This window comes from Cyprinus carpio, chromosome B9 (genome assembly GCF_018340385.1).
Source record: "Cyprinus carpio isolate SPL01 chromosome B9, ASM1834038v1, whole genome shotgun sequence".
Taxonomy (NCBI): domain Eukaryota; kingdom Metazoa; phylum Chordata; class Actinopteri; order Cypriniformes; family Cyprinidae; genus Cyprinus; species Cyprinus carpio.
In genome coordinates, this window is record NC_056605.1 from 20248115 (window position 1) to 20275727 (window position 27613).

A 27613-nucleotide genomic window follows, 5' to 3' on the forward strand; every position below is an offset into this window, starting at 1 on the left:
CCTCTCAGTTAATCAAATCAGAGGTGCTTTCATGGACACACAACCCAAATCTTGACAAATATTGACAGTCAGGTTTCCTCTTTTTGACAGTTACTCAGTCAAAAGGAGGTCATTTAAAGGCCATAAACTGTTTCATGGAGAACACATCCCAACATTACCACGAAGACCTGATGCCCTCGTCAAGGAGGAACAGCTCATCAGCAGAAAAGTTACATCTTTTATTTTCAGTTCAATCAATATTGGTATACTGCTCCCCCAATTGTAAGTCGCTTTGGGTAAAAGTGTCTGCAAAATGACTAAATTAAAAGTAAAAGTTGACTTAAAAAGATTGCTTCATTTAGTTTATGCTATAAAGTTTTTGCTCTAATTGTATTTAAACATGCTTATTTCAGTGTTTCAATCTTTGTTTTGTTCTAACAGCTGCAACTTGAGGATTATCTGAGGAATATATTGAAAAGGCATTTATACAGGACACATCCTGCAACTGTAAGTCACAACTGTCTGTACCCTTACAAAAAGTACTATTGCAGGTACCATGTGATGGTAATATAATGGCATTATGGAATAATCAAACAGCATGAAATAATAGTGTTATCATCATGCTACCATGCCCAAAATAGCATAATACTATATGGAACTTTCTGTTAGTGCATAATGAGGACATAATGACTGTATAACCAATTTTTACTCACATATTTTTCTAAAATAATCTATCTGTACAGTGCTATTGTCTGGCAATCGCGCTAGTGTTAAAAAAAAAATGTTCAGTTACCATTGTGTCACATGATGGCAGAATGAAGGTTCTGGAAGGAACTCTACCTGCTGTGTCCCCACTCATTAAAACAGGCTCTTTTGTAGAGAAAGCCTCTGAGAGGTGATTCCACACTTAGCTTAGTGCTTCACAGGCTAATTCTCTGACAGTCACATAATTAGCATTCGTTTGCAGGACTAATTAAAGACTACCTGTACCCGGAAACATTCGCCCCCTGCCTCAGTTTTCACCTCACACTTTCCTGGCTAATTATTAAGGTAGAACTGGACTGTACAAAGCAGATGCCAATTTGTACTTCATTTTAGTCACCATAACTAAAATGTTTCAAAGAAATTAAACTGGTGTATGGCTCATATACATTCCCCACAAAGCTGGATTGAGGCTTACTGATGCGAATTGAATTTTATTTCAGCTTGAATTTCTGGAAGTGAGTCAAATCTCATTTATTCAGGATCTCGGACCAAAAGGAATGTAAGAATGTACATATAGTGAAGTGCAAAATTAAATATGGCCTTGATTTGTGTTTGTTCATGTATATGTTTATTTGCTTTGACAAAAGTGAAGGTCTGATCTTAAAGAAATCAGGAGGAAACACATTCCCTGTGTGTTACTGGTGCGGATCCAACAGCGTCTGTTACCGGTGGTCCAAAAGGTGAGAACTGGTTTACATGTTACACTCAGGAAATCATAATACTGTGATGAAAACTCATTTTTATTCTTCACCTTTCTTCACAATGTGGACATAATATCTTTCTGAGAAAAACACTTCACTCAGTAGTGCGTGATCTTTGTTTTATGGTTTCACAAGTAAGAACACCAAGCCCTGAAATGAATATTGGTGAATAACAGATGCTGATGTTGAACTATCTTCATCTGTGCGGACAGGAGTGTTATTGTTTTTTCTTTGACAAGCAGCTACAGTAACATTACACTTACATAATTCACATGGCTCTTAAAAACAAACACTGAAAGATTCAGCCCCAATTGAATTTTACTTCTCGGATTGCGGCCTTGCTGAGCCTTTGGGTCATGGCATGTCTTCATTTTCGGTTGTTTACTTATTTAGGTTATTATGATGTTTTCCCAAAGCTCTCCCTCTTGTTTCAGCTCTCATGTGGTGACTGCTTCATCTTTCAGATGGCTGGTGGTAAAAGACTCCTTTGTTCTCTACATGAGGCCAGAGGATGGCCAAGTAGGCACCGTGATTCTTTACGATAAGGGATTTCACATCAAAATAGGGACCAGGGAGACCGGAGTCAGGCATGGAGTCACAATTGAGAATCTTTGCAGGCAGGTTGAGGAAAATGTGTTTTATATTTCAGCTATTTCATCATGCAATTATTGTTATTGAACATGCTTTCAGAAGCTTCATATACATATACATATACATATACATATACATATACATATACATATACATATACATATACATATATAAATTGGGATTGTTTAAGAAGGATTTTTAGATTTTTTACTGGAAAACGAGACAAAAGTGAATTTTTGGTTTTGTTTTGTAATGACGAAAACAAGTATTAATCAGCATTTTGTTTTTGGACAGGGCGCTTACTATCAAGTGCTCCACCTATAGGCAGGCTCGTTGGTGGGGGCACTCAATAGATGAGTTTTCTCAAATGTTCGGACAGGACTTTCTGAGGGAAAACCGCCATGGGTCTTTCACACCTGTTAGAGAAAACACTTCTTTAAAATGGTAAGAAAATTTGCTTTCACACTTATTATTTAAATATATTGTGATAGCCCATTTGAAAAACTATAGAAGACTGAATTCTTTCTTTCTAAATATAATTAAATTTTATATATTTAAAATATATTTAAAATCAATTCAGCTAGTCCCTTATTCTTTGTTCTTTTTGTGCCGACATGTGAGCAAACACTTACTAGTACGTTTTCTCTTAAATCTCTGTGAAGTACCGACACAGTTCTTAAATGAAGCACCCTATGCTCCTTTTGAATTTGTCAACGCAGCTGGATACTTTGATGCCATAGCTGATGCCCTGGAAGGAGCAAAGGAGGAAATCTTCATCACAGCCTGGTGGTACAGATTAGAATCAGCTTCAATTACTCCCCATGTACCTCGCTTTTACAACTCTGTGAGCGCTTATGTCTCACATTTTAATGTACCGTGTTTTGTACCATTGTGATTTTTTTGTGACGGCAGTTTGATTTTCTCAAAGTTGGACTGAGATGCTGTACAAAAGGAGAATAATACATGACTGGTTTTGTAGTACGGTGGTTTCACTGGCTTTTTAACAATACCTACTGAACCAAACAAGTATACATTTTTAAAGAAATAGTTGATCAAAAACAGAAATGTCTGTCATTATTTACTGACCCTGTTGTTCTAAACCATATGACTTTCTTTCTGTGGAGAAGAATTTTGAAAAGAGTTACCAAGATGTTCTTTAAAAATGTATCTTTTGTGCTTGATAAAATAAACAAAGCCATACATGTTTGGAACAGCATAAGGCTGAATAAATTGTGACAAAAATCCAATTTGGGGTGAACTATCACTTTAATATAACAGAAATAAAGAATGAAAGTTGTATAGAAGTTGTCAAAGCATTGATTGGTTTTGATATGGCCCTCAGGTTAAGCCCAGAAATCTTCCTCAAACGGCCGGTAGTAGACGGGAACATGTGGAGATTAGACCATGTCCTCAAGCGGAAAGCAGTGAGTCTGAACACCTGCTCAAATCTGGACTTCAGCCAGTTTCATTTTACCTCTCACACATCCATATATATTACGTTGCACCTCGCAGTTCACCCAGTTCTCTTTAGTTTTCCAGTCCAAAAGTTGTTTAATGATATTTTGTCTTTTGTCAACTCAGCAACAAGGTGTGAAGATATTTGTCCTGCTCTACAAAGAAGTTGAGGTAGTGATGGGTCTCAACAGCGAGTACACAAAGAAGACCCTGATGGGACTTCACTCTAATATCAGGGTGAGTCGATCAGTATGTCAAACATTGTCAAAAGCAGAAACTTGACAGTATTACAGAGGGGACCCGTCTCTCCGAATCAGCTTCCCATTCTTACGTCTACACACATCTCTCCAAGAACTAATCAATCAAAACAAATCATAGAAAGCACGAGAGTACCCAGTGTGCCCACTACCTCCGGACACAGGAATCGCATGTTACTTAGATCATGTTTGGACATTGCCATATTTCTCTATAGTAGAATAAGGAGGATCGCTGTGTTGGGAACCCTACGGATTGTGTCTGGAGATGGTCAGGTTCTTCCTTGCCGATCGTCTCCATAAGAGCCTGAGGCGGCAAGTCTGCTTTCTCCCCTGGTGCCACAGAGCTTCTGTGGCACCATAACGCTGTGGTATTCATCACCGTAGCACCCCAGGCCGGTGCGTGATTGACGTGCCGTCACATTATCTTATTGGAGCGCTGGTTGAGTCTAGGCAGAGGAGTGACACTGGAAAGTGGCTTGGGATCCACACCCCAAGGATGTGTGTGGCGAAGCAGCTGGGTGGAGGTATTCCTGGGCCCTGCTGGTGTAGAAACACCTGCCAGGGGCGGCATCCTCCGGAGGCTTCGCCAAAGCTGGTGGAGACGCAGCTGTTTCACACAAAGGTTGACACCATCTACATTGTGGTGTTATTTTTGGCTTAGGGACGGCTGTATTTCTTCAGCTGATATTTGGGAAATTTGGTCAACTGACAAAAGAGTTTATTAAAGTTAGTCTAGTAAAATCTATGTGTTTGAAAGATTGATTACATATTCAATCTTCATTGATTGATTACATATGTCCTCATATTCATGTTTGTTGCATATTTTGACATATAATACGTCATGTGGGTATTTTATGTACCATTCAAAGGTTTGGGGATGGTATGATTTTTAAAATGTATTTGAAAGAAGTCTCTTTTGCTCACCGAATCTGCATATATTTGATCAAAAATACAGTTAAAAACATAATATTGTGAAATATTACTACAATTTAAAAGAACTATTTTCTATTTTAACATATTTTTTATTATTATTATTATTATTTAATTACATTTATTAAATGTAATTTATTGCTGTGATGGCAAAGATTTTTAGCCAGCCATTAATCCAGTCTTCAGAGTCACATGATCCTTCAGAATTCTAATATATGCTTAATTGGTTCTTCTTATTATTATCAACATTGAAAACAGTTGTGCTGCGCAATATGTGGAAACCCTGATGCATTTGTTTTCATGATTCTTTGATGAATAGAAAGATCAAAAGTGCAGCATTTATTTGAAATGTAAATGTCTTTACTGTTACTTTTGATTAATTTAATGCATCCTCACTAAATAAAAGCATTAATTTCGTGCAGGAACTGAAGTATGTAAATAGTATAATGTGCACAACAAACATACAAGAAATAGTACAACAGCTGTAAACTTTATTCTTCATTGTTCTTCAATAAAGAATTGCCCAGCATCTTGTGCAGTTAAGAAAAGGAACCTGACAAGTTGCCCATCTCTATTGATTGACAGGTCATCCGACACCCTGATCACATGCCCTCCACAGCATTGCTCTGGGCTCACCATGAGAAGTTGGTGGTGATTGACCAGTCACTCGCCTTTCTGGGAGGGATTGACCTGGCCTACGGAAGATGGGATGATTCCCAACACCGACTGACTGATGTGGGAAGTGTGAGAAGAAGCCCTCAGCACAGTCCTGCTCTATCCCCCAGCCTCACTCATGTAAGACAACCACATCAGGAAGATTTTTTATTTATTTATTTATTTTTTTAATTTTTCAAAGTTTTTTTTTTAAGTGTCTTTTGCTCACAATGGCTGCATTTATTTAATCAAAAATACTGTAAAAATAGTTACATTATCAAATAATATTACAATTAGTAAAAATAGCATTTCTATTTTAATGAATATTTTTAATAGATTTATAATGTTATTTTAACTGTAATTTATTTATATGATGGCAAAAATGATTTTTAGCAGCTATTACTCCACTCTTCAGAAATGGATGATATCAGAGGCACAGAGGCGTAAGTGAATTGGACAGGAATAAACTTCTTGTAAATGTGACCTGTTGAGAGTGATAGCCCACAGTGGCCCCTCAATGTTTGTCAACATGTCATGCGTATTGCCAGCTGGGTGTTTCTGATATCTGTCAAAGACCTCAATGGGGGAAGTCGACACGCACCTGACAGATGCTAAAGCCTCCTCTGAACGTGTGTACCATGCGCCAGTCAGTACTGAAAGTAACATCTTTTATTTAGATTACATTAAAATGTAATGTTAATTCATCTGTAGGACCGCTGCATATTTATTTGTGTGTTATGTTATGAAGTAATTGTATTGATCTGTGATTCATACTTGAAAGCATTGACAGCTGACCTAAACTAAAATTGGAGTGATTTATATTTTGTAGCCGTTCTAACAATGGTGCTCATAAAGGACTGGTCCAGACTGCATTTCTGTATGCTTACTGGGATTGATTTTGTGGCGGGGGATTCAGGGCCTCTGCCTTCTTATTCTTTTCTTTTTCCAACGAGCAAACGTAAAATTGCAATTACAGAGCATCTGGGGCACCCTTGAAGGGCCTGTGGTTGATAATTCCAGTCCTTCTCGCTGGGCCTTTCCTTCCCCCCTGAGAGCTGCATTAAACATAAAGGCCCTGCATGGATGAGTGAGTCAACAAATGACTGGGGCCACTAAATGGGAGCTTGATTTCGTCTATATGCCACCTCTCCCGGCCTGCTGCCTACCTGCCTGCCATTGTGTCATTAAATATGGGTCTGAGCTTTTAAATAAACATGATTTGAACCCAGATGAAGGCACTTATTGCATTTACTAAGGGGCTTCTCTTAGCATGCTTGAGTGACTGTATCTATCAATCCGGGGCTCCTCAACTGTAAAATCTTTGCTAATATACATGAAACTGTTACAGCTGTTGGTCTAACCTTTCAAAACGTCTCCTAAGGAGCACAGTGATATTTGCACTTAATAAAATTATGCCCACCAGGAGAATAGTGCTCTGACATTTGCCATTTGTCAAGTCGAGGGCACTATGATCCCCCATGAGCCATTAACTCGAACACATCAGAGGGCATTTTACCCTCGTTCAGACTCTGCGCAGCAGACTGGAGTCACTTATACTATCGTTAAGTCATAGCTTCGTTGGGCTGATGCCGCATGGGTGGCCATTACCGCTCCTTACATACTGCATGCTGACAGCTAGCCTGATGTGCCAGCCATATAGATAGCATGGAACCTTTTCATTGTTTAATGGTACAGAGTGTGTGTGTGTTCTTGGTTCTTTGGCCCTGGATTGTGCACCAGTGAGAATTTGGACTAATTTTTTAAAAAGAATACTAGACAGTGTAGACAGAATCATGGCAGATACAATACATGTCAGATAGTATGTTTAAAATAGCATACCAAAACATTGTGTTGGAGCATCATTGTTCCCACAATGGAAAAATGGAAAAAACTGTAAATACATAATATATAGGAATGGATAAATCATGTAAATTAATAGCCATGTCATGTATATCTAAAGTTAAATAAATGGTTTGGGTAAAGTTAAGGGATAGTTCATCCAAAAATAAAAATGTGTTCATTCACAAAATAAGATATTTTCAAGAATGATATCTTAGTGGCCATTGACTTCCATTATATGGACAGAAACGCTGAGGCATTTCTCAAAACATCTTTTTCATGTTCCACAGTCGTTTGTTTGGAACAAAATGATGGTGAATAAATGATAATGGAATTTATATTTCTGAGTGAACTATCCCTTTAAGCTTTAAAATGTTTTAATGGATTTATTTGATAAAGCAGTTATTAAATAGATGAACCTAATTGTGTTCATTTTTAAAATGCGTTTTGATCATCAGCAAAGTACATACTTTTAGTGCATACTAGAATTATTGCTATGCAGCCTCACAGCTTATTAAAAACAAAAGTGTTACATTACATACTGTATACAGTATGTGTTGATTTTTGTCCTGTAGCAGTCAGTTGCCACAGTGGAGGAGGGTGAGGAGATGAAGTTCAACGTGGTGGTCGAAGAAATTCAGACTGGAGAAGGAGGAGCAGGGAGAGCAGGAGATTCAGGCTCAGTGGAGGATTCAGGAGAGGTCTGTGCAAGTTTAACTTTGCCTTTAGTGGAGGAACAGGGAGAAAACAACCTCAACCTGCCCACAGGAAGACTGCTAAGAACCCCCTCAGAGAAAAGTCACCACAGCTCTGATGGAACAGAGTCCAGTAAGAGGAATTTAACAAAATAAATGTGACATCAGACTCAAGGTTATGGAGATATGATATATTTTATATACTTAACTTACATATTCTTGATTAATTTAATTTTATTTAATTTTATTATCCAGCATTTTAGTAATTTAGCTGACACCTTTTTTTTTACTTTTTAAAACTTGTTTTGAGAAACTTTTCTGTTTGGTGCTGATAGCAGTGCAAAAATGACATTATTTACCTTTGAGGGCGCAAATACCATAAAGTGTCCACTGTCCAGTAATAGAATTTGACATGAATATAACAAGTGTTTTGCTGTTACATAACAGAGGCTGTGTTTGTGTGTGTTCTGTGTGCAGAACATTACAGTAGGATTAGTCTTAATTCCAGGACACCGTTCACTCGGGAATATTACACCAAGAGCTCTTCTCTGCATTCCAGCGATTCATACTCTCTCGGCCTGCATCACTCTCTCCCCCTGCCTTACGGTAAGTACTCGCATACAACCAAACACATCTGTGTGACATGCATATACTGACACTTCAATTCAGTGTATATACAGTACATTTATGCACACACAACTAAACCTTGTTCACTGAAGCCGACATGACACAGCTATGAGATCTAATCAATCTTTATAAGTAGATATATAATATATATGAGTTGTTATGTCATATCAGTTTATCTGTGTAATGCATTTTTTCTTGTCTGTCTGTTTTAGAGACTAGTTCACTAAGAAGCTACATAGGCAGTACTGAACTCTGTGGAGAGACTCGTTTCTGGCATGGCAAAGACTACTGCAACTTCATCCTGAAAGACTGGGTCAAACTCAACAAACCTTTTGATGGTACGAAACAGTTTAATTAATCCCCAGAAAAAGCACATCTGCAATATCACAACCCACGCCCACAGCCAAAATATCTTCTTTTTTTAAATGTTTTTTGAAACAGTAACGTATTAGGCCTTAAGACAAAAACAAACTAGCAAACAAGACAGACAAAAATGACAACTAGACTACACGTTCTTTGATATCTCAAATGAAGCAATCCCTCCAACACAGAAATGAGGTAAAGAAGACAGAGAAGTTGTTTCCAACAATCCCATTCTGTAGTTGGTGTGGGGTTATTTTCCCAGCTCTGTTCTCTTGCCAGAGGGAGATAACTTCATTTTTGCATCTCTGCTTTGTGAATATGAAGTCCTGGTTTTGCACATACTGCCAACCAGGTAGGAGACAGCAGGAGAATGGAGGAGTCTGATAGAAGAATGTAGTGAAATAACTCTTAAGATGCTTGTGCATCGTCAAAGACATTGAAAGAGAAAGACCACACTGTGATGGCTTCAAAAGCCCTGTCCGTCATCTCTGTATAATGATTCGGCTAATGTTTTTTGGATTTATAATTCTTTATTTTTCTCTGGTTAGATTTCATTGACAGGTATAAGACACCACGGATGCCTTGGCATGATATTGGGGTGCTGGTTCATGGGAAGGCTGCAAGAGATATTGCACGACATTTCATTCAGAGGTGGAACTTTACAAAGGTAAGAAATTAGATACATTCTCAGTGATTCTCCTCCTTCTCACCTGAGGGAGTTATGCATTTGAAAGTATTATAATAGAGCGTTACAACGTGAACTGGGTATATTGTATTGTTTGTTATGCAGTATAAGCATATCTTCATGAATGTCCAGAAAAATTAGCTTTTTTAAATTGCTAGAAGGTGCACAAATACCACCTCCATTCAGAAGTCTAATTGTAAGAACTAAAGATCAGAGAGCATGCAGGAAGCCGAGGTTTCCAACCTCTCTCAAGTCTTTTTGAAAAACCATCTTTATTAGCTTGAGCTTAGCACCCCCTGCAGTTGCTCATTGTGTCCTGTTCTGAATGCTGTCAGCATTCAATGGCCGCCCGCACTCTCAGCCCCCTTTTAGAGCAATTAGAGGCCTTTTTACTTTGATTGTTCAGTAATTGAATTGGTTTGAGGCCTGTATGATTTCCTTTGGATTATGCCAGTCATATTTCAGGCTTGGCTACCGATCAGACACTCTGCTGGTGAATAATTAAAGGAGAGGAAGCCAGGTGTGTGTGCGGCAGAGGAGGACAAACAAAAGCCAGTTGAATGCCTCTGATGAGGTGTTTAGTGGAAATGAGAATTTACGGCTCAAAGACAGATTAGTCTCATTTATATCTTTTGCTGCTGATTAGGGAATGCCACTCATCTCAAAGAAAGTGTTGTAAAGTGGGAACAATCCTGTCGGTGATTTGTGTGGAAGGCTTTATGAGATGTATTAGATGACTTTTCATATGTATAGGTAGTGTATATAAATGCACTACCATTCAAAAGTTTGCCATTGGATTTTTTTAATGCATTTATTATGCAAGGCTGCTTTTATTTGATCAGAAATAGTCAAAACATAAATTTTGTAAAATATTATTGCGATTTAAAATAAATGTTGTCTTCTTGTTCATTCTTGTGATGGCAAAGCTGAATTTTCAGCAGCCATTACTCCACTCTTTAATGTCACATTATTGTTTAGAAATAGTTCTAATGTTTTGATTTGGTGCTCAAAAAATATTTGTGACCACAAAACCAGTCATAAGGGTCAATTTTTTTAAAGTGAGATTCATCTGAAACATCTGGAATCTGAGGGTGCAAAAAAATCTAAGTCCGTAGCAATGCATATTACCAATCAAAACTTAAGTTTTGATATATTTACAGTAGAAAATTTACAAAATATCTTCATGGAACATGATCTTTAGCCTACTTAATATCCTAATGATTTTTAGCATAAAAGAAAACTCAATAATTTTGACTCATACAGTGTATTGTTGGCTATTGCTACAGATATACCCCAGCGACTTGTGACTGATTTTGTGGTCAGGGTCATATTTATTATTATTAATCAGTGTTAAGAACTGTTATTTTTGTAGAAACTTATTTTTTTTAAGGATTCTTTTGAACTGTTTAAAATAACAGAATTTATTTAATATAGAAAAATCATTTGTTACATTGTAAATATTTTACTTTCACTTTTGATATTTTTGATGCTTCATATAAAAACACATACTAACCCCAAACTTTTGTTGTATATGTAATCATGTATTTTTACACCACTAACTTGCAGTTATCTACTATTATCACAGAGCTAGAATTAGCATCTAATCTCCACTCTCCAACCATATGATCACTGTTTAAACGTAACGCTTACGTTCTGTACCTGTAATATATAGAAAAAAAAACTGAATTAGTTGAAGTCAAGCCTTTTTTTTTTTGTGGTGATTCAGACATGTGATTCACTGTCAAGGTCACTGGAGTTATGAGTATCGCTTGGGCAGCTGCCAACAGCCCGTGAGCAGAGTTAATGTTAGTTCTCCCTCATCAGATTTTAATCAACACATTATGCCAGTTGTTAATTGCCTGAGAACCATCTGTTTATAACCACACAGCCCAGATTACCGCTTACCCACAGTGTAAGCTGACATGGCGTACAGCTCGTTAATTTGCACCACGAGCACTTCCTTCATGAGGGGTGAAAACATCAAGTAAAATAAAACTTCCAAAGAAACTCCAACTTAAGCGGACAACACATTTTTTTGTGTCTTTTGTTGTAGCGACATTGTTTTATATAGAAAAGAACAGAACAGAAAGTCTACATGAATCAAGAACAAAACTAATGTGACCAAATATTGTGGAAAGCATTGAAAATGCTAAAAAAAATATTGTTTCTTCCATATAATTGGTAGAGGGTGGCAACATCGTTTTCTTTGTTTCCCAGGAAACAAAGCCCGTCTCATGTTCAAACGACCTTTGAACCATGTTCCCGGCCCAGTTGAAAACAGTCTGAGTGTAGTCTAGTTAGGACAATAGCCATTAAAAACCTACTTTCGGAAAACCTTCACACACACGGCCATCAATTTACTGTAATCAGCGGCACTGTCTAAGACTAAACAGAGGAGCAGAGACTTTTATTCAGCCTCAAACAAGTGCTCTGTCTCTGGGGAGTGGAGGGACCAGGCAGGGGTTGATGGTCAGCCCAACAGGCTATCTGGATGTAGCACAGTAATTAGCGCTCTTTAGGGGTGTGATTCTGGAGTCAACATCGGGCGTTCTGTCTGATCCCAATCAACTCTCCTTTTATTTGCTAGCTGGTGAAGAAGCGGTCGGGGGCGACGTGCTACCCCTGCCTCATGCCCAAATCTCTATCCGCACCCATGGTGCCAGCTGAGTACAGCGGCAAATCAACACAGGCTAATGTTCAGGTGAGATATCACCACCAAACCACATGCTTTGCACTGCTTTGAACTGCCAATATTGTTGAAATTATCCATATTTTTTTCTAGAATCATTTCAGAATACATCTTTGCACTAATGTGTCATAAATATGTTGTGTGATAGTTGAAACCATCTATTTTGATTCTAACCTGAACAAACAAGTTTTGAGGTCAGTGTGCCAGTGGTCTATTGGGTCGAAGGTCCATGAGGAGTCGATTCATTTAGCCTATGTATCAGCCATCCAGAACAGCAAACATTTCATCTACATAGAGGTAAAATATGTGAATACAAATGTACATCAACTGCACAATTTGGGATAGGGCCTATGCCTGGTCTTCAGTGCAGAGTAAAAGTTTTATTTTTCCTTAAAATATTATTTAACCATGCATAAATGTTATGAATTTTTATTTACCCAGTTATTCATCTAAAACCTATCAAATTATTTATCATATATCAGGGCAGATTTCTTGTTATGTTTTATTTAAATTTCCACTCAAATACTGAATGTCCTTTTATATAAATATAAAAGTATTATAAATGAACCTGCTCCTAAATAATAATAATAATAATAATAATAATAATAATAATTTCTGATAGTATATATATATATATATATATATATATATATATATATATATATATATATATATATATAATATATATATATATATATATAATATATTATGTGTGTGTGTGTGTGTAACAATAGCAATATTCGTTTATTTGGAATATTTCTGAATATTAAGCCTAAAATGTGTTTTAATGTCACTATTGATGAGGATTGTATGATCTTTGATTAATATACGTCTTTAAATGCAAGATATTTAAAGTGTACTTGTAATAGTTTCACTTTAGCACAATCAAATATACTTCAGTATATCTTTGGTTGGACTTCAGCATTACTTCCTCACAATTTAAGTCCATTAAGTACAAAATTAGTTGTTCCAATTAAGCAGACTTTAGTTTAGTGCACTAAAAGTGTAATTGCAGGTTTATTTTATTAAGTGCATAAATATGTAAATCTATTTGTAGTATCCTTTGCATGAAATAAATGTATTTAAAATACATTTGAGCCTATTTATTTTTCACTAGGGTAAAGAGGGCCTTAGTTTTACTTTCACTGCACATCTCTCTTCCAGTCATGCTCTCTCCCTTCTCTCTTTTGTCTCCTTATCTCTCAGAACCAGTTCTTCATCAGTTGTGCTGACAAATCCATCCACAACAGCATTGGAGATGCACTGACGGAGAGGATCCTGCGGGCGTACAGGTGCATCATGACAATAGATTCACTTGTATACAAACATGACACAAAAACTTCACTGGGCACACCTAACTACATTTCATTTCGACCACAGGGAGAAGAAAAAGTTCCGGGTCTATGTGGTGATGCCCCTGCTGCCCGGCTTTGAAGGTGACATCTCGTCAGGGGGGGGCCAAGCCATCAAAGCAATCATGCACTTTAATTACAGGTAATAACCCTGCAAACATGTGTCTTCAGTAATCACCAAATTGCCACAAAAAAGGGTAAAAATGCAGCCTGAACGGCCACTTGCAGCAAATTACACGTGTGTAATGTGGAAACAACAGACCCTGCTCCTCACGGCCTACAGAGAGACCATTACAGCCCCAGCTTGGACCCTCAACACTAGGCTAGATACAGTAAGAGGAGCACTGAGGGTGCTGTGGTCACTGGGGTTCAGCGAGCGATGTGATTGGTCAGGTGAAGAAGATTTAAGACATATGATTGGTGCAAGACAGGAAGTAGATAAAATGAAAACCCTCTTTCTCCATTACAGGACAATGTGCCGAGGGGAGCGCTCCATTATTGAGAGGCTCAAATGTGTGAGTAAGTAGACTAGTAGGTAGAAGTATAAACCACTCTGTAGCCGTAACATTAAGATTGTGTCACTCAAATGTGGATTGCATGATTGTAATTCTCTATAATAGGACAAAGATGAAGAAAGTATGTATGTATGTATTTGTGTTTGTCTGCAGTGGCAGATTGCTGGATCAAGTACATCTCTTTCTGCAGTCTGCGCACTCATGCTGACCTGGATGGGCGTCTGGTCACTGAACTCATTTACGTGCACAGCAAGCTCATGATCGTGGATGACTGCACTGTCATTATTGGTCAGACACTGTGCCCACTGCCCACACATATATACAAAAGTAAAATTGGGTCGTTCTCAGGCATTTTCAGAGATTTTATTCTTTATCATCCTTTGAAAGCATTAGTAGCAGTGTAATAACTGCACCATAGGTGGAGGCGTCCTGCTTGATATTCAGTTTAGTAGGTGACCATATGATATTTTTACTGGATAAAAATGACTAATAAGACATCTTTGGAAAAAAAAAAATGCTGCATATTTAAATGCAAAATTAATAATAAATTATATCGTTTATTTATATAAAAATATATAAAAATTTATATTTAAAATGAAATTCTAAGTAAATATTTACATGTGTTAAATTTAGTGTTTAATTATTTATTTTTTTAATTTAAATATATATCCTGTGATATATACATACTGTGATGGCAGAGCAACCATTGGTTTAGTCTTTAGTGTCACAAGATCCTACAGAAATCATTCTGATATTTGATTTGGTGTTTGATTATTATTTAATGCATCCTTGTTGAATTAATTGCATTATTGTTTATTTAAAAAAAAAAAAAAAAAAAAAAAAAAAGATTGACTCTTACCTTTTGAGTGGTTGCGTATCACAGTCTAGAAAGATTAAGCACCAAAAACTGCTTAATTATCATCATTGATAATAAGAGTTGTTTCTTCATGAAATCAGTGTATTAGAATGATTTTTGATTTATCGTGACACTGAAGACTGGAGTAAAAATTCAAAATTCTTCATTGCCATCACAAGAATAAATTACATTTCAAGATTTATAAAAAATAAGAAAATAAAAATATTATTATTAATTGTAATTCATAATCTTGCACAGTATTACTGCATTTTTGACCATACAAAGGTAGTCTTGGTAAGTATAAATTTTTTTTTTTTAAACAACAACAAAAAAAAACTATTATTATTATTATTATTGACCTGTATATAGTCCCTGGACGGATGGGCAATGCATAATAATAAATAATTGCATGTAAATTTAAAACTTATTATTATATTATTATATATATTATTATTATTATGTATTAGGTTTGTGCACACGATGATCTTGCAGGTGCACGTTCTGTTGTTTGAAATCTGCGAGCTGTAAAGCTGTTAGTCGCCACTAGGGGGCACTGCACTCACACAAAACACATCTAAACGCGGACATGTGCAGAATAACAAACATCAACAGATGTTTATGAAAAGCAAAGTCACGCCTGTCTCCTCGATCATCACAAATGCATTATTAAAATCCCATTAACGTCGCTCAAATCCTGTTTGTCTTTATCAATTCCAATTATCCTCTTATCCTTATGAATAGGCTTTGAAGAAGAAAAATGAGAAATCTCAGTCTTGTTCAGTGATATGTCCTTGAGGCTCTCAGTAGAGGTCAAACCCTAATGCAGACCCAGAACACACTCCCCACAGGCATTAACCATGATAGTAGGAAAAGGGAAAGTGTCTGATAGGTATCTGTGATCTGCTTAGGCTCTGCAAACATCAATGACAGGAGCATGCTGGGGAAGAGAGACAGTGAAATGGCTGTGGTTGTTGAAGACACAGAATTCCAGCCCTCTGTCATGGATGGAGAGAGTTATCAGGCTGGCAGCTTCGCTCTGTCTCTACGGGAGGAGTGCTTCAGGTCTGCTTTGCTGTTACACGTGAGCTACATGACAACAGCTTTTCCCTTTGCAGTGGAAGATTTTACAGTCCTTTGGAATACATCATTCATATTCATTGGGTGAATGCCACAAATGTCTGTTCTATTTTGACATATTTTTCATGAAATAACTGAAGCCTATTTTATGACTATTTTTGCCACAATGAAAAAAAAAATCATAATCATTGGCTTTATTTGTTCATATTATTATATATTTTGACATTTTCCATTAAGAAAATTAAGCCTACATGTACTTTATGACTTTTTATGGCATTGTGGCATTACTTCATGATTACGCAGCTAAATTGCCACTAAATTCAAATTTTAAACTAAATACTCTAAATACTGTTAACATATTTAATACACTTTTTTTAATCAAATCAGTTTAAATAATACATCACTCATTTTTGCTTTATTGGAAAAAATCTAATTTTGTTGTGAAAGTGTTAATTCTTATGACAATAATGCAGATGTACTGCATTATACACTGCATAAAATATATCTTTGTCCTAAAATACGGTTCTAAAAAATTTCTGTTAAATTTTTTTCTTTTGATTTTCTGGTGAAATATTGACCATGCATTATTTCTTGCTCTATTACATTACAAAGTGTTATTTTGAATGTGAAAGCAATGTTTTTTTTTAGACTTGTACTTGGCTTGCTGGGAGACAATATAGACATCAGAGATCCCATCAGTGACCGATTCTACAAGGATGTCTGGATGGTGACTGCAGCCAAGAATGCCAGTGTGTATGACAAGGTAAATAAATCACTGAGAATAGGTAAGAGCCAACGGAAGAGCACAGCACTGACCTTCCTCACCATTCTCTCTAAATTGCCTTAAATTCATTCTTAGTATAGAGCTTTCTTTTATCACTGATCCTAGAAATGTGATTAACCGGCTCAGTCAATAGAGCCGGATGTTTACTTGTGCTCAGATTCTGCCTTTGTATCATTGAAATGATTCTGCAGTCTAGATAAATATGCTGCAGATCTGGTGTATATATATATATTATATATATATATATATATATATTTGTGTATGTATGTGTGTGTGTATATAGAAGCATATATATATATATATATATATATATATATATATATATATATATATATATATATATATATATATATATATATATACACATGCTTAATTGGGAATAGTCACTATCACTGGCTATCTGTGCAGGTCTTCAGATGTTTGCCCACTGATGCAGTCCTGAACTATAAGATTCTGAGAGACTACATGTCACGTCCTTGCATGGCTATAGAAGACCCAGCACAGGCCTGTGCCGAACTGAAGAAGATACGAGGCTTTCTGGTCCAATTTCCCTTGTATTTTCTGTCTGAAGAGAACCTTTTCCCTTCCTTCAACTCTAAAGAGGGAATCATGCCCATCGAGCTGTGGACATAGACTCTTTGAACCTCTAATGGCTGTCCTCTCTTTTGATGCATGTCATCTAATGATGCTATATGTGCTGTCAGTAGCATGCAAAAACTACCTCTGCCTTTCTCCTCTGTCTGTTGTCCCTGTAGGTTTATAACTGAACTCTCTTAATCAAATATACATGGACACTGCAGCTGTTGTAAATAATTAACTTTGTTCTTCCAGTAATTATTCTTTATATGTGCATAGTTCTTTTCAGATCTTCCTGACGATTAATCTAGGTAAAAATGCTTCAAATATACAATACAATAACTTGGGGTAGTATCACAGACACTTTTAATTTAAAAGCACGCAATTTTCATTTTTACAAAATATATTAAGTACATTATTTCAGTATATTATTTAAATTAATCTTATAACTTAGATATGTAGCTTTATTATAATAATTAAATATCTGGAAAAATCGCAGTCACGTAGACACATAACAGTTACATTCACTGTCTTGCCATAATGTAAGCAAGTGGTTGCATTTTATCAAGTGTAAGCCCGCAGTTTTACAACACAAGATAATTGTGGATCTTACAAACACCATGTAATGAAGACTTAAGTTATGGTGGCACAAAAGACAAACAAGGAGAACACTATGGCTTTGGTTAGGTGCCCTAACCATTACATCTAGAATTCAGATTATTAGACTCATATTACATTACATAAACTTCCTGAGGACACTTTACAGCTGCTCTTTCAACAAAGATATTTCTCATTGACAAAACAATGCTCACTGAAAATTTTCCACCACAGTAGAGTGAGCATCAACATGGTTGTAACCGACATTAATTGTCTTTGAATGAGGCTTGAATGGGTGCCGGTGATGCTTTAAGCAGCGTAGACTCACCTACGTAAAGCTAACAGAGGATCATGGCTTATGCCATATAAGAAGCCAATACAAAAGATTTAGCTGAATGATCCTTTCTTAAGATTCTGAAAATCTGAAAAAAATTAGCAAGCTGTTTTGCTTCAGATATCAATGAGGTCATCGCTGCTTTCATCACTTTCCACTGTCAGTTGGCGAGTCCACCACTTCTTGACTTCAGACCCCGAGGAGGCCTCATCACTCACAGGGTTCATCTTACACACCATGGACTTCACACTCGTGCGCCCTGCGGAACAAACACAGTTAACCAGCCACGCAAACAAGTCAATGTGCAGAATACTAAATATGTGGAAAAAACAAACAATAAACAAGTCTTTTTCAAAACCATTCAAAGAAAAAAGTATAGTATAATTATTATGCTAACATCCTTTAGCAACACTTAGCATGACTTATCTTGCTATATCCCTCATTTTACAAAAGCAATACTTTTGTAAATGTAAGAGCATGTTTAATAGTGCGAGTGTTTGGTGTTGACCTGCAGGAAGTCGCCACTGTCCCAGCTTCCTCTGGGGTCGGTCGGCGGAGTCCTGTCGATATCCGCTGCGGTCGGACAGGGTGGGGCTCAGTAAGGTCTGCAGGCCGCTGTTCTGCTGGGTCAAACATTTCAAATCATATCATTAGAATGAAGACTCGGAGACACACAGAGTGTCTGAAGAACACACACTGGTAGGGCTACCTCTGGCTGAGTGGGATTGTCTTGGTTATGGGTGTTGGTGTCCTCGCTGGGGATGGTGGTCTCAATGCTGGGAGGGTTGAGCAGGCGCCGGAGGTCCTGCTGTTGGCTCTCTCTCAGACTGAGAATGATGCTACATGACTGCTGCTGCTTCTGAAGGAGGAAGGTGGTGTCAGTGTTTTCATTTGGCTCATTCTGCATGTCTAATATCAGCTTCTATCCCGGTGCCACTATGCTGATACAGGACTAATTCTATTGAACAATGACAATAAAAGCAACTCAAATTAATATCAGCAGTTATATCAGCATACCTGTCAACAATCCCGTTTTCCCCGGGAGTCTCCTTTATTCACACCCATCTCCTGCACCCCTCCCATTATGTTATTTCTCCCACGAAACTCTTTGTGTGGCCCAAACCTCGTTATATGAATGATCACATCAATATATTATCCCAAGGTTGTCCAGTAGCCTGATCTTCATAAAAAATTAAACCCATTTGTGACCGCAACCTAAAACTCAGTTGTGCTGTTGATATCTGTGCAGGTAGCAGATGTGGGAATGGAGGAAGACTCGGGTGGTGCTCCAGGGGGAAAAAAAAAATTAAATATATATATATATATATATATATATATATATATATATATATAATATATATATAATATATATATATATATATACTATACATGTAAAATAAATATATATAAAATAAATATAACAGTATTTATTACAGTAGCCTATAGAAACTAAACAATGTATTTTCTACCTTATTCTACCTTATTATTTAACAAATCATAAAAATTGACAATTAGGAAACTGTAGGAAAAACTATTACAGAATGCAAAATGTTTTCATTGTTATGTTTGATTTTGCAGACAATATATAAAAAGAAAAATCTCAGACAGGCAGTTAATGTCACATTACCAAGTTAGACTGACATAAATATTGCATAAATTCCCACCTGACTGTTCAAGACCCACAGCCAAAAAGGGAAAAAAAAAATTTACAATATGGATTTATTTCCACATATTAAAGTGACATCAGATTTGGGCCATGTTGAGATGTAGTCACTGTCAAACAGCTGATCTGTTTTCAGTTTATTGGGGTAAATATCAGTGAAGTGTCAGGAGTGTGTTTGTGTGAACTCACGGCTCGTATGCGTTTGAGGCACTTCTTTAACCACATGCGGATGGTTTGTTTGGCCACCTCCTCCTCTATAGTGTATTCAAGCTGCTCTCGCGCCAACAGCTCCTCCAGCTGAAGACTCTTCCGGATATCGACTGAGCGGTACGACAGCATGCTGAAACATACATGACTTCCTATAAGCTGCTGAACAAGCTTAGTGGCCATTGGCCAATATGAACAACACTAGCGATGGATTGACCCTTTCAGGGTTTGTTCTTTTTAGTCTGGGGAAAATTTGAGTTTTGATAGTAACTCTTCTATATCCAAATGTCCTATTTTGATAAAGAATAGTTATCAAAACTCAAATTTGCTGTGATATGAATCTTGTTAGTTTGCTGTGATGAATACTAATGGTCCTTTCTAACCTCAGTACATCATGGAAGGTGACATCTCCTCCGTTGTGCAGACGCTCCATCTCATAACACATGTGTTTGAAAAGAAGCTTGTCTTTGTCCAGGTCAACTTCCAGACGACCCCTCAGCAGACGGAGCAGAAACTTCACCCGAGAGGTTGGTATCACTCCCTGTTTTCAAAAAACATAAGTAAATACTGGTATATATAACGGCAGAAGGGTTAAGAAAATTCTCAGACTATCACTGTACTACAGCTAATGAGCTGCCTACCTAGAGGGCATTTTAAAGCACATTCTTTTTATTAAATTCTAAGGAAGCATCATATTGTGTCCTTAACAGAGCAGAGCAGGCAATTCTAGAATGAAATCTGATAAACTATGAATGGTGAAGAAGTCAATATATATATATATATATATATATATATATATATATATATATATATATATATATATATACACATATATTAGCATTAAATATTAGTTCAATTAAAAATGGTCAGTTTTGGAAATTTTTGTATGCACTGTTTTTTTACATTTTGGAATATTGCAAAACACTAAACAGCAAACTTTACAGGAATTCATTGGAAATTTTTGATAAAGACTATTCTGTGTACACAACTTGGATAAGCTAAAACAGGTGAATATGTCAGCTTCAGAGTGACCAAAAATGATCCTGGAGTAACAATATGTAATTTTTTGTTTGGCTGAAATATCAAGAGGTGGTTCATTGCCAAATAACTTTACTATTTTACTATTACTTCTTTTACTGGTGAAATGAAATGAAAACTCTGGTGAAAAGTTGTAGAGTGTTCTTAATCAGCTTTGTGAGGTTTGTGCTGTCTTAGAAGGCTAGCAGGCATCAAGGAAGCTCACCAGATTTTGGAGCAGAGCTCATGTGTCTAATTAGGGACAAAGTCCTTCCTGTGCTCAGCTGTTACAGTCTTATGGCCTCAAGTGTTTCTAGCAGATCCCAGCACCACTGGTTGATTCATTAAGGCCAGAAAATGACTGGTGTGCCTAATTTAACTCGAATATACACGAGCAGATATTACTGATCCTACGGGAGGAGGTCAAATCTGCACGCACTTCTCTCTGCTGCTCTCAATAAGGCTGTTTCCACCTAATGAAGATGACAGCTCAACACCTCTCGCTATCTGTGACAGGCAGTAATAACCTCCAATTACTCTGGAGGTGAGAATGTCGATGCGTGTGATTCATTCATTTGCGGCTTCAGAGCCGGTGCAGAGAGCACACGCGGGTATTAACTCAAAATCTTCCCCGCTGACAGGCGCTGATCACAGGCACGTCTCCTCCTACTCCTCACCTCCCGCTTGTCATCCACCATGTTCCAAATTATCTGGAAGTGACGCAGGTCGTTGTAGCTAAGCAACTGGTCCTCTTCGGTGGAGTAGAACAAAGAGAAATTCTCCACAATGATGGCTGAGGGGGAAATAAAGTGATTATGGTTGGGATAGCTTTCAGCTAGGCTCTCAGAACACAAGTAGGAGATGGAAAACAGACTCTAAACAAGTGTGCAAATGCAGACGCGAATGCTTGGCTGATGCATTGCATCACATGGTCCTGTTGTACATACCTGACATGCGTTCTTGCATTGCTGTGTTTGTAATACACATTAAGGGGGCAATAGAGTTACCTTCGAATGCCATTGTTAGGTTTTAAAATGTTTACGGTTAATGTTAGTACCCACTATTGAAGCTCTTGTGGCAACGTTGGGAAAGCAACCAGATAACACACTGAATGACACATTTCAGAACATAAAGTTGAGTGGTGTGTGAGTTAGTGTTGTGTTCCTGTGGCTCAGTGGTAGAGCATTGTGTTAGCAGCGCAAAAGGTTGTGGGTTCAATTCCCAGGGAACACACTTGCTGGTAAAAATAAATGTATAGCCTGAAAGCATTGTAAGTCGCTTTGGATAAAAGCATCTGCTAAATGCATAAATGTTAATGTTACACACTCATGGTGTACTGAAGAGAGTCTTGTGGGCTTAAACCTGCTGAAAAAGACCAGCTAGGATTATAAAAATTATGCTGGTTGAAACTAGTTAGTGCAGGTCAGGGTTATTATAGTTAACTAAAACTAAAATGTTAACTCAGGGTATATTCAGGAATCATGGAGTAAAATTTAATACCTTTTAAGACCTTTTTTAAGACTCTTTCCATACATTTTAAGACCTCATCGCCACTCCAAGTTTAACCGGTTACAACAACGGCGACACTTTAACTTACATTTACTATTGGCCTATATTGATTGTAAGATAGCACAACTAAACAGACCGACTTTGTGATAACTCCTTGTCAATACAACATAATTCAGAAGGGTGGGAACGAAGCACAAGATAATTAACTGAGTGACTAACCAATTCAACCCAAGAAACAAGAATTAGACCAATAAACAAAACAACTGACAAAACTTATTGAGGAGGGAAAATAAAGCTCTCCAAGCTGACGGGACAATGAGTTCATACAGTATATTCAAAAGATGTATTTGTAACATCAGCTCTTATAACTGTCTGCAAACCATAGCTGTTTTGTGGAACACTTCTCATGACAAAGATCTGACTGATCAGACAGTTTACCTGTGATTACGGAGTGCTTGATTTGATAGTGTCAGTACTGCACCTGATCAAGTGTGAATGATCATGGTAAAATATAATGATCACAACTATTACATCCTTTTAATTGTGCATCCCAAGCCCAATGCGGTAAAAAAAAAAAAAAAAAAGTAGCGCAATTACCATGTCCCAAAAATAAAAAGGTCATTTCCATCCCTAAAATACATATTTTACAGTCACTATTATACACATTTATCATAAACACAGCTCAAATGCTTCCTACTAGTGTCGCCCAAAACATTTAGCACAGTTTTATTACAGGTAAAATGCAAAATGTTTCAGTGCAAGCATTTCAACTAAATGTAATTTATGCAATATTTCAAACCTTTAACCCACTGGGGAAAAATCAACCCATTGCAACAGTTTAAAAGCAGCCCAATTTCGTATAAAAAAACAACAACAACCCTGCATCCAACATCAGCTGCAGAAGTCAGATTGACTGATCACAGGTCAAAAGTAAGAGAGATGACTGACAAGATGTTGGAGGATTTTCTCCTCAACAGATTGCGAGCTTATTGACAAATATAGATGTGCTCGCTTTACACAGTGCACGCGCGATCGCGAAATCGAAAGAGAACTGCCCGCGCTTATTTCAAAAGGAATTTAAATACCCCACAGATTGATAGCGGCGCCATGATGCGCTAAAATTATATACAATATTAGAATGTTTGCGGGAGCGGATTGAAAAAATCGCCGGAGCGGATGGGACTGGGAGCATGCGGTAATGGTCAGAAATTCAGCGAGAGCGGGATCAACAAGCCTCGCGCTATCACACAGCAGTGCATTCAGTAAGTGAGCGCCCTAACAGATGACGTCAAATCTTGCGGGATTCCATAAATAAACTACACAGAACCCCACTATTCGGACAAATATACATAATGAAAAGATGATACAAAATTTAATACTTTGGTAAATGGCATTTAAGACTTTTTAATACTTTTTAAGGCCCTTAATTTTCTCTAAATTGATTTATCAACTTTTAATACTTTTTAAGACCCCGCGGACACCCTGTAACTGAAAAAAAAGTAATAATGCAGCGGCTTAATAAGGCTATTATTATTTATTATTTACACAGTGCAAATAGCTATAGATTCTATTTATACTATGTTAAAATAACAGGATTTTCTGCTATTTATACTACTGTAATTATCTGCACTTCAGTAATGTAGTTTATTATAAAACAGTATGCAATAATAACGTATTGAGTGTAAATTATAATTTTAATTCAAATTATGAAATTGATGCCACATTATTGGGACAATAAGCACTCCCTACACCTACCCTAACCCTCCCCGATACTTTTTTTCAACTTTTTGATTATTTCCTTAATTTTTACTAAAATACATGCCTTTCCGATGTGATATGAGATTTAAAAAGGGAATAAAAAAAGCAAAAGCCAGGTTCGAACTTGGGTTGATCGCGTCAAAAAGATTATGACACATGCTATACCATCTATGCCACTGAAGTTGACGTCTAGCATCCGTCTTTTATACTGCTGACTAGTTCAATCTTGCGTTGGTGGACGGAGTTAATGTAAATAGCCTCTGCCAACAAGTCGGGCTATCTGCACTTAGTGTAAATAGACACGCCGTGATAATAAACCTTATTTTATTAGGTTATTAGTTTCCAAAGTAACATTTCTCACTTTCATTTAGATTGACTTGATGTACTAAAATGTTGGCCTAGCTTGTGGATCATATTAGCCATGGAAGTCTTGCTAAAATTTCATTTTAATTAGACAAATTGAGGCTGGTATATAAGATATAAAATATTTTTTTAAAGAATGTCTCATATGCACACCAAGCTTGCATTTATTTAATCAAAATAGTAAAACACTAAAAGACATGTTGTCAAATATTATTACAATTTGTAATAATGTTTTCTATTTTAATATATTTGAAATGTAATGGCAACGCTGATTTTCAGCAGCCGTTACTCCAGTCGTCAGTGACAGAAATCAGAAATCATTCTAATATGCTAATTTAATGCTCAAGAAACATTTCTTATAATCAATGGTGTAAACTGTTGTGCTGCTCAAAATTTTTGTGGAAACCATGGTACATTTTTTCAGTATTTTTTTGATGAATAGAAAGCTCAAAAAACAGCATGCATTTGAAATGAACCCCTATAAACTTCTACTGCATAAATACTGCATCCTGTTTGGTACATCAATTATAATTGGAACAAGGCATTCTCAAATCAATTCTGATTGGTGCACAACCTACATTGCTAATTGAGCAGCCTGCTGGGGACACCAGCACACCACAACATATGCTGATGACTAGAAAATGTGCACATCTATACAGTCCATAAACCAAGAGGATAGACACAGAGACTAAACTGGCTTTGACCCAAAGTGATTCAAAGCCTCATTCATATTCAGCAGTGACCAGTGCTGAGCTACGAGAGGGAGGAACCACTCTGTTCCGGCAAAAATAGAGATAATAAACATGGAAGGACGTCAGGAAGAAGAATGGGCAGGGATATTGTATTTTATGAGCTAGTTTGGCTAGCGTCTAAAGCGGGAGGAAATTAGATGCCACCCCAGGAGATGGAACAGGATATTGTGTCGGCAGTCAGTAGAAAGAGGTGCTTACCTACGAGCAGGTTGAGCATGATGTAAGCGATGATGACATAAAAGGAGCAAAAGTAAATAAGGGCGCCAGCGTAGTTGCCGCAGTCTGTTTCCCAGTAGCGATGTTTGTCCGGAGTGCAGAATGGCGGCTGCACCTGGGGAACGAGGCCGATAAACAAACATAATCAACACATGGGGCTCACAGCTGATGTGTTTTTGTTTAAAGAAATCATTCAGAAGCATGTCGAATGACACCAGACGCTGTACAGTTATATTTGCAATTCTATCTGATTCATTTAAAGTGAATTGTTTACTGTTTTTTAAACGGTTTTCACAGTGAGCAAGCTTGCTTGCGGGCAAAACGAGGCTGTCATCCCATCTCTTACCATGCAGTCGTGCATGATCTTATTCCAGTCTTCACCTGTGACTATTCGAAACAGTACAGTGATGGCTTTCCCTGCGGTTGAGAAGTTTGCGTGTCTGTTGGCGAGAGAGGAAAAGTAACAGCTCACGCAGAGTCACTTCCTCTCATGCTGTTAGCTGTACCTGAAAATTGATTCTCTCAAATGCATGTAGGGCATTCGAGCAAAACGTTTAGACAACACCAATTATATCAGCGCCTTGGGTAGTAGTAAGTGTGTTACAAATCTGACATAGTCCAATCACTGCCTCCATGTGTCACAAGATGGCTTACCTGTTAATGTTCTCGCCGTATTTGACGGTGCCGAAGAGCACGACACCGGCAAAAGCGTAGCACAGCAACAACAAGAACATCCCCACGATAATAAAGAAACTCTTGTACATGCTGACGACCACAGTTAGCAGAAGCATCTTTAACGTCACCTGTAAAAATAAGACAGATCAGTAGTGGAGGAAAATGCACTGTAATTTTCATGTCTTTGCATATATTTTGTGTAAATATTTATGCATACTTACATGTTTCCCACATATGGTGAAAAACCTGAATACTATCACACATGTGCCCATCATGTATGTGTAAGCATTCTAAAGAAAAAGAAATGTGTTTATTTACAGTATAAAGCACATTTAAATCAACAAAACAATAGTTAAAAACAAAAATTAAAACTTTGATTATTACTTTTAAATGATAACAACCGTACATTTTGTGAATCTGACATTGAAACAATTTGACTGTTCAAACAGAAGTTTTTGTTCTGACATGTATTGTCGGCTGAAAATTGTATTTAATTTAGTATCAGAGTTCACTAGAAATTACATAATCTTTGGTATAATAATTGATGATGTACAAAGTTTTTGTTGAACTAATTTTATTTTACAAAAACTTTATATTCATAAATGTAAGTGCCTTAAAACAAAGCTTCTGTTAAGTTGTTTTTCAAAAAGAATTCAGGAATTACTGTAAATATTTGAGTTTACAAAAAATTATAATTGGTAGATTTTTACGAATGAAATTTATCAGAAGACCCCAATAATTAAGATGTTGTTTCAGTACATTATTTTATGTTAATCTTATTTAATGTTAAGCCAAAAAGGTATAAAACCCTTGAAAGTGAATGACATTTTAGTGTGTACCTGTAAAGCAAAGTGCAAAATGATCCATATGACTCCCAGGGATGTGACGAGTAGGTCATATCTGTTTCTCCTGCTCTGCCAGTATCCAGCTGGTGACATAGCTATCAGCTTCATAGTCACCTGCGAAATTTAATTATGTCATGACCGTACAATACTTACGAAAGACCTCATGAACTGTGAGGCCTCTGTTGAATTTTAAAACTTTTTTTTGTGGCTGGAAAGAAATCTTGCTTGGGCTGACTCATGAAAGAACAGCAAACAGAGTTGGAAATACATAGCCTACTGTAACAGCT

The 27613-nt window shown here is 37.0% G+C and overlaps 2 protein-coding genes across 25 annotated transcripts in view; one reads left to right on the forward strand and one right to left on the reverse strand.

The window, feature by feature from the left end:
• The window catches only part of LOC109063761 (phospholipase D1-like), a 145244-nt gene extending 127617 nt beyond the window's left edge, over window positions 1–17627 (forward strand). For 12 of the 20 annotated variants that reach the window (XM_042731413.1, XM_042731405.1, XM_042731404.1 and 9 more), the window contains 23 exons: window positions 91–208; window positions 421–486; window positions 1185–1243; window positions 1332–1424; window positions 1910–2062; window positions 2331–2481; window positions 2743–2825; window positions 3379–3460; window positions 3618–3728; window positions 5264–5473; window positions 7747–7999; window positions 8344–8472; window positions 8706–8831; window positions 9405–9523; window positions 12129–12242; window positions 12417–12527; window positions 13437–13522; window positions 13611–13724; window positions 14052–14101; window positions 14251–14385; window positions 15862–16015; window positions 16679–16793; window positions 17223–17627. In XM_042731413.1, the coding sequence (XP_042587347.1) occupies window positions 91–208; window positions 421–486; window positions 1185–1243; window positions 1332–1424; window positions 1910–2062; window positions 2331–2481; window positions 2743–2825; window positions 3379–3460; window positions 3618–3728; window positions 5264–5473; window positions 7747–7999; window positions 8344–8472; window positions 8706–8831; window positions 9405–9523; window positions 12129–12242; window positions 12417–12527; window positions 13437–13522; window positions 13611–13724; window positions 14052–14101; window positions 14251–14385; window positions 15862–16015; window positions 16679–16793; window positions 17223–17447 (2857 nt within the window). In that variant the 3' untranslated portion in view covers window positions 17448–17627. Of the gene's footprint in view, window positions 1–90; window positions 209–420; window positions 487–1184; window positions 1244–1331; window positions 1425–1909; window positions 2063–2330; window positions 2482–2742; window positions 2826–3378; window positions 3461–3617; window positions 3729–5263; window positions 5474–7746; window positions 8000–8343; window positions 8473–8705; window positions 8832–9404; window positions 9524–12128; window positions 12243–12416; window positions 12528–13436; window positions 13523–13610; window positions 13725–13842; window positions 14102–14250; window positions 14386–15861; window positions 16016–16678; window positions 16794–17222 lie in introns of those variants that run through there. The other 8 variants (XM_042731416.1, XM_042731417.1, XM_042731419.1 and 5 more) reach the window with 8 other exon arrangements.
• A 119-nt stretch (window positions 17628–17746) lies between these two features.
• Window positions 17747–27613, reverse strand: part of LOC109063762 (sodium leak channel non-selective protein-like) — an 80104-nt gene continuing 70237 nt past the window's right edge. For 4 of the 5 annotated variants that reach the window (XM_042731401.1, XM_042731398.1, XM_042731403.1 and 1 more), the window contains 11 exons: window positions 27321–27440; window positions 26703–26771; window positions 26461–26609; window positions 26153–26246; window positions 25789–25921; window positions 21886–22001; window positions 20575–20732; window positions 20174–20324; window positions 19031–19180; window positions 18830–18944; window positions 17747–18580 (listed from right to left, as the gene is read on the reverse strand). In XM_042731401.1, coding sequence (XP_042587335.1) covers window positions 18438–18580; window positions 18830–18944; window positions 19031–19180; window positions 20174–20324; window positions 20575–20732; window positions 21886–22001; window positions 25789–25921; window positions 26153–26246; window positions 26461–26609; window positions 26703–26771; window positions 27321–27440 — 1398 coding nt within the window. In that variant the 3' untranslated portion in view covers window positions 17747–18437. The remainder of the gene's footprint in view (window positions 18581–18829; window positions 18945–19030; window positions 19181–20173; window positions 20325–20574; window positions 20733–21885; window positions 22002–25788; window positions 25922–26152; window positions 26247–26460; window positions 26610–26702; window positions 26772–27320; window positions 27441–27613) is intronic. The other variant, XM_042731400.1, reaches the window with a different exon arrangement.